The sequence below is a fragment of the Sebastes umbrosus genome, chromosome 5, assembly GCF_015220745.1.
Source record: "Sebastes umbrosus isolate fSebUmb1 chromosome 5, fSebUmb1.pri, whole genome shotgun sequence".
Lineage (NCBI taxonomy): Eukaryota > Metazoa > Chordata > Actinopteri > Perciformes > Sebastidae > Sebastes > Sebastes umbrosus.
The window spans coordinates 2,944,966-2,951,367 of record NC_051273.1 but is presented as its reverse complement, the minus strand read 5'-3'; the positions used below and the strand labels follow the sequence as shown (position 1 = coordinate 2,951,367).

The 6,402-nt window shown below is 39.0% G+C and overlaps 1 protein-coding gene across 1 annotated transcript; it reads left to right on the top strand.

The window, feature by feature from the left end:
• Positions 1-590: 590 nt before the first annotated feature.
• Positions 591-4,450, top strand: nppc (natriuretic peptide C). Its single transcript, XM_037769089.1, has 3 exons — positions 591-798; positions 2,350-2,650; positions 4,049-4,450. The coding sequence occupies exons 1-2, from the start codon at positions 706-708 to the stop codon at positions 2,623-2,625; spliced, it is 369 nt and encodes a 122-aa protein (XP_037625017.1). The 5' UTR covers positions 591-705; the 3' UTR covers positions 2,626-2,650; positions 4,049-4,450.
• Positions 4,451-6,402: the final 1,952 nt, after the last annotated feature.

Here is a 6,402-nt window from a genome sequence, read left to right as displayed (position 1 = left end):
GTTTTTTCATAATAATAAATGAATGGGGGCTGCGATGAAGCAAAGACATATTTCGACTTACTTCTAATGCAAATTCACTTGTTTAATAAGTCTTTGTTTAGAAAAATGAGTCTTATAATAAAAACAAATCATCCCCTGGAACTTTCTCTGAATCAATTCCTTTAATTCCAGTGGCAGAATTTATTTGAAGGGTCACTTATTCTGTAAAAGAAAATAAGTCATTCACACTCTCACAGTAGAATAATATGTGACTGGCATCTTAGAAGTTAGATTTCTCTGCCAAAGAGTCGCTCTTGGGCTTCTTGACGCGCAGCAGCCTTTGAAACCACCTTCTATTTCAGCCTCTTCATCTCAGCCAGAGAGGTCTAAAAGTAAAAAAAGAAAAGGACATTTTGATAGCTCATAGCCCTATCTCATTTCCTCTGATGACCGGAGCTTTTATCATTGAATTAATCCCCTGGCATGACGTGCTGAGAGGCAGGTAGAGAAAACAGGGAGTTGGCGAAGGAAGGAGGACCAAATTACGCAGGTTTATCATGACATCACCGCGGGCTGCCTATAAAACGGTGAGGAACTAATACACAGAGTCAGAGGAGCACTTGAGGAGCTTTGGAGTAAAGGACGGACTGAAAGCCTCTTCTGTTTAACAGCTGATTGGCTGCTGCTGCCGAGGAATCCCTTCAAGAATACCAGACTTGTGTCAAGATGAACTTGTCGTACTTGGTAGCGTGTGGACTTATGGTCACCCTGCTCTCAGTAAGGATGGGGGCAAAACCTTTATCTCAGGCGCAGCAGAAGGTAAGAATAAGTCCACTTATACTCTTATTACTGAGATCTAAAGCAGTTTATTGAGGGCTGCTTCAGGACTGAACAGCTGTTCTGTGGTCCAGACGCTCAAGACTTGTTGTTTTTACGCATCATATTTCATCATTTCTAGTCATGCTTAGGGCATTTTTTCCACACCCTGAATCTAAAACATCCCAGAAAATGTGTTTTATATCACTTTATTTAAAGGAGAGACAGCATGTTTTACATTCAAAGTGGTCGAAACCCCTGTAGGCATCATAACTGCTGTCTGTTCCTCCATAGTATTTGTCAGCTTTTAGCATTTAAGCGCACCATTTGACAAGCGCTCCAAAAGGCAAGGCAAGGCAAGGCAAGTTTATTTATATAGCACATTTCATACACAAAGGCAATTCAAAGTGCTTTACATATGTAAAAGCAAGATAAAAGAGCACAAAGTGCATAAGATAAAAACGAATATAAAAGTATAAGTGAAGAAAGAAACCAAAGCATTTTGGGTGGAAACCATTCAAATTAAAAATGTGTTTTAAGAAACATAAGAAGCTACTTTTACACTGTTAAGATATTTCATTTTCAACTTATATTTTCCAACTGTTTACCAAAATTAAAGCACGACAAACTAAACGGTTTGGTGCGTAAAATCACTATTACGCATTGGATTCGCCTGTATAGAATAACACCTCAGAGACTTCAGAAATGATCATTTGAAATAAAAGGTTTTAATAATAAGCCTAGATGGCTAAAATTTAGGATAGCTGCAAGTTGATGGCACAGCTACTGCGTTCAGAGCAGAGCAGAGGAGCGAGGCTATACAGGCACCTGTCTTCACTGAGGAACTGTCACATAGAAAGAAAAAAATGAAAGTACAGAACCATCAGTGTCACTTTGAGGATTTAATTGAATAACTGCAGCATCTTGTGGATCTATTTGAAAGTTGTCTATCCATCTCAGTTAATCCTATAGCACCGTGCGTAAAACTGGCTAAAATATGACATTTCCCCTCTTGTGCCAATGCACAAAGTGTTTGAAAGAGCTTATAGTTGAGGTTTCTCCCAATTAAACATAAAGTATTCTGCTGCTCAAAGAGGCACCAAGCATGTATTTCAATTTGATCCAAAGCCTATCTCTTTGCACAACTGACCTTTTGATATGTTTAGATATACTTTCTTTTCTTCTGTTTTGTATGGATTTCATTGTTTTTATTGGAGTGTTTTCCACTGTTTGGTTTCTGCACATTTTGTGCACAACTTCTTGTTGTTGTTGTTTAACTTTTGTTGTATTTTTAAAATGATGTTAGTTTAGATCTTTCTTCCTTTTTTGTTATAGTTTTTTTTCTCCTGTGGTTTTATGGGGAGGTCCTTTGTATAAATAAGCCTTTAAGGCTTCTTGACCTCTCCTGACACATTTCTTGTTTTTCTTTTTTCATTGACTGGATTTTGTGAAGTTTTATATATGTGCAAATAAATAAATAAAAAGAAAAAAGAAAAACGTATATTTGCCCAGTGGAGACGTGTTTTATTTATCTTCGCAACCTGTTTGTTCCAGTCTCTTAGGAATTTGCTGGGCGAGGAGCTGGCGGAGTTTCTGGAGTCGGAGGAGAGTGAGAGGCAGCTGGACGCTGTGCGCTCTCGGATACGGTTACTGAGAGATTTACGCATGGACACCCAGAGGGCCAGAGGGATGTGGGCTCGTCTCCTCAACGACCAGCCCGCACCAAGGAGACACAAATCCGGGACGAAGAAAGGAGGCTCCACGTCGAGGAGCGGCTGCTTCGGACACAAGATGGACAGGATAGGAACCATCAGTGGCATGGGATGCTAAGGGCTGGAGCAGTGATTCTGTGATGGTGAGTTTTCATCAAAGTCACACTTACATTCACTGTAACCTGACAAAATATAAACAGAAACCAGGAGTATACAGAGGAAGAGTGTATAAGGTAGATAAACTATCAAGAGAGCAGGGTCCTGTTTGATGGAAGAATGTTTAATATGAGGATAGAAAGGAGGAAAGCATTCTTATTGGTTTTCTCTTTTTGTCAATGGTCTCTAAAGACTCCATTTAGGTGACAGATCGGAGGCTTTCTGTTTCATCTAAGGTCCTTAATGGGTCTTGTGTATGGCTGCTGGAAGGGAGAGAGGGAAGGAAGGAAGGAAGGAAGGGAGGGAGGAAGGGAGAAAGCAAGCAAGAAATACAAAACAAACAACGAAAAGATGTTCAAGTGTCTCAGCTCAGTGTGAGCATTGCATCCACAGTTTAGAATGAACATCAAGTGTGAGTGGAAGCAATATAGAGCACAGCAAGTGGAGAGTGATGACCATGCATTGGGTGTATTCTGTCAGGTGATGAATTCACAATCTGGGCCAAAGGTCAGCACAACTCATTCTGTAACTGTATGTCATTAACCTCAGCTGCCTGACTGACTCTTCATTGTGAGAAAATTTGGTACTTGAGATAATTAAGAGAACAAGATCACTTCTCAAACTTGTGATGTCATCAACCTTTGACCTGTAGTCAGTCAGCAGAGTTCCCCCTTAAGACCGCAGGAAAGCCTACTTAAACTGATGTAAACTGATGTATTGAAAACAATCCAGTTGTTGTTTAGGAAGTCCTCTCTTGTATTCATGCACATCATCATGAATGATCCCATCTGCTTCCATCTAGAAAACAAGTAGCATATATCACGTTTAAGTCAAATAGAGAAGGACAGGGAGAGATTGAGGAGGGAAGAGGGGATGTAGTCGGGCTAACGCACACATTATAAACACACGGCACCCTGCGGTGACCAGGATCTTTCTGGGAAACCCTGTTCTCTTTGCCCAAGTGATTTTAACAAAAACAACAAAGGGGCTGTGGTGGTGAATGAAGTAATGAGGAGGCGAGGTGACGCACAATTAGTCCTGAGGCTTGAGGCCTTTTTTTGTGGTTGTGGCAAACTGATGGGGGGGAGAGTGTGATTTTGTGACTTACTTGAGTGAGTGTGTGTTTTTCATCACCAGTCTTTCCTCCTGTTTATTGTAAATGTGGAAGTCTGTGTTTGATGTGTGATCATTGAGGTGAAATCGTTAAGCGAGAGGGCAACACTTTAAGCGTAAAAGTACATTTGGAGATTCACAGAACGATGAGAGGCTATACGCTGATGAATACACGGTCGATAAAAGCTCCTAAATTACTGAATAAATGAACCTTGACTTGTTCCAGGATGCTCCGTCTAACCTCACTTCTCCTGTTTCCTCTCTTCCTCTAGATCTCTGGACGATGGGTTTGATAACAAAGATTCAGTTTGTTCTCACCTGAGGGAGAAAAAAAAAAGAAAAACTCACCAAGTGACAGATTTTCGGTACGAAAGTCAACCCGACCAGCATAAACAAAGACTGAGATGACAATGCTACAAAACCCTCATATAAATATATATATATAATAAATATGCAGGTATATATACATATATACATATGTGTATACCGTACAAAAATGGTCAACAGACGCATACTACAAGATGGCGGACAACGGTGTAAAAACTACAAACCGCAAAGCTGTATATTGTTGCTGCTGCTGCTGCTGTACATTCATGTACTTCATCTTCCCCCTGCATAAATGTATTTATGTTTAAAAAACTATTTATATGTTTATAAAAAGAGATATTTATAAATATGAGTTTTATTTATGTAACATTTTGAAAATGGATGCAAACTGCAGGTCAATTCTGTTTGTAACTTTTTCCTTTTGTCTCAAATAGTTGTAAATGTTTTCAAAGATGATAAAAAGAACATTCCATGTGCACTTACATGTATCCTCTCGGGGTTTTATGTTGCAACCAAGTCGGTTAATTTGAGTTACTTAATATGTTCTGCGTAACTTCCAGGTAGAAAAAAAAGTGGCATCTTGGCGATGACAACTTGTCAGGAGCTAAGAAAAAAGATGCCTTGTTTTTCAGCTCGACCACCGTTCATTTCTACGCACATACGACTTTGAAAAAGGTTTCGCTAACAAAACTTTCTACATCAATAGATGTGCAGTTGTATAAATGGCATCATACCTTTATTAGGTTCCACTTTTACAGTTGGTGCAGAGCAACTGTCTAAGCTTCTATAATCAACATAAGGTACAACACAGACAAGGTTTTAAGTTGAAAATGAATTGCTTACTGAGGTAAATACAGACACACATTACACAAGAAAAAGGTAATATCACCATTACATTGTATATTCATACTGTGGCCTATAGTGATTTAGAGTGAGAACAATGATAGAATAAGGTTTAATTCCCAAATCACCAAGCATGTTAGGGAAAAGCCAAAGCCTCAAAAGTATGCAGACGTGTTCATGATGTGCTTATAATCCAAAGTATTAGCATCCAATGTGATATGAAGAATAAATATGGTTGGATTTAAGGGGCAGAGGAGATGAAGAGATTCTTAAAGGGGACATATCATGTAAAACTCACTTTTTCAGTGCTTGTGCTCACACATTTGGGTATCTGGAGTTCCTATTAACCCACAAACTGTGTAATAAGACAACCCAGTCAGTTTTTTTGTGGGCTGCCTAGATCAGAAAACATGTGATTCAAAAAGCCATTCAGATTTGGCTCCTCTTCCTATGTCACATTCAGGCTCATTAGAATATATCTCCCACAGCTTGAGAACTACCTTTGCAAAGGTGCACCATATTTTTCTCGCAAGCCAATCAGAGCAGACTGGGCTTTTTCAGGAGCGGAGTTTAAAGAGACAGGCGTAAAACACAGAGTGTTTCAGACAGAGGGTGAATACAGGTATATTCAGACAGACACTATGGGAAAAAATAATGTTTTTTGAACATTAAAGCATGTAAACATGTTCTAGTAGAAACCCAAAATACAAGTATGGACCTTGAAATGAGCGTGATGTCCCCTTTAAAGCAGCACGTTTTCAGATTTTGTTGCAGTAACTCTCACTAGAAAGCCAAGCCCTTACTTCCACAGCTTTAAACAAACAAACAAACAACCCAACGATATAAGATGGAAACATATAAAGGCAAGTCCATAAAAGTATGTTTATGAGGAAAACGTGTTAGTGAATTAGCTGGCTGAAGTTTCTGAGACAGGTTGTTCCACCATCTCATGGTATAAAATTCTCCTTGAAGGGAGTTGAGAGCCAGAAAGGTCAGATCTGTAAGCAAAGGAGTCAAACCTTGTTGTAGACTGTCCTTCATGACAACTGTAAGCTACTGTAGTCACCTGTAGATCTGAAAATTTGAATTAGTACTGCACACTTTACTGGGAAATGTGTCTATGGTAAACTTATAGTCCAAATCGTTTAGAGAAAAGCTTTTCAAACTTACTTGATGACTTGCACTAACATAGTCCCACACTAGCAGAGTGTCAGAGGAGACAAAGAAGAACTAGTATAGAAGAAAAATAATACTTAATTGTAAAAGGTTGAGCGTTAGTTTTACAGCTGCAAACGCTTTTAAATGAATGTCAGTGGCTCAAGTAAGCATACCAAACATAATCACACACACAAACAAACAAACACATAATGAGGAATTAACTGAAAAGAACAACAATAATACTGTGACATTAGAGGGTGTAAGTGCTACATTTATACTGAAAAACACACAAAGGAAA

Bases quoted from the DNA above. Each gene is read 5' to 3' on its own strand.
- nppc (XM_037769089.1), top strand. From the start codon at position 706: ATGAACTTGTCGTACTTGGTAGCGTGTGGACTTATGGTCACCCTGCTC. The intron at 799-2,349 runs GTAAGAATAAGT...TGTTTGTTCCAG, and splicing joins TATCTCAGGCGCAGCAGAAG to TCTCTTAGGAATTTGCTGGG.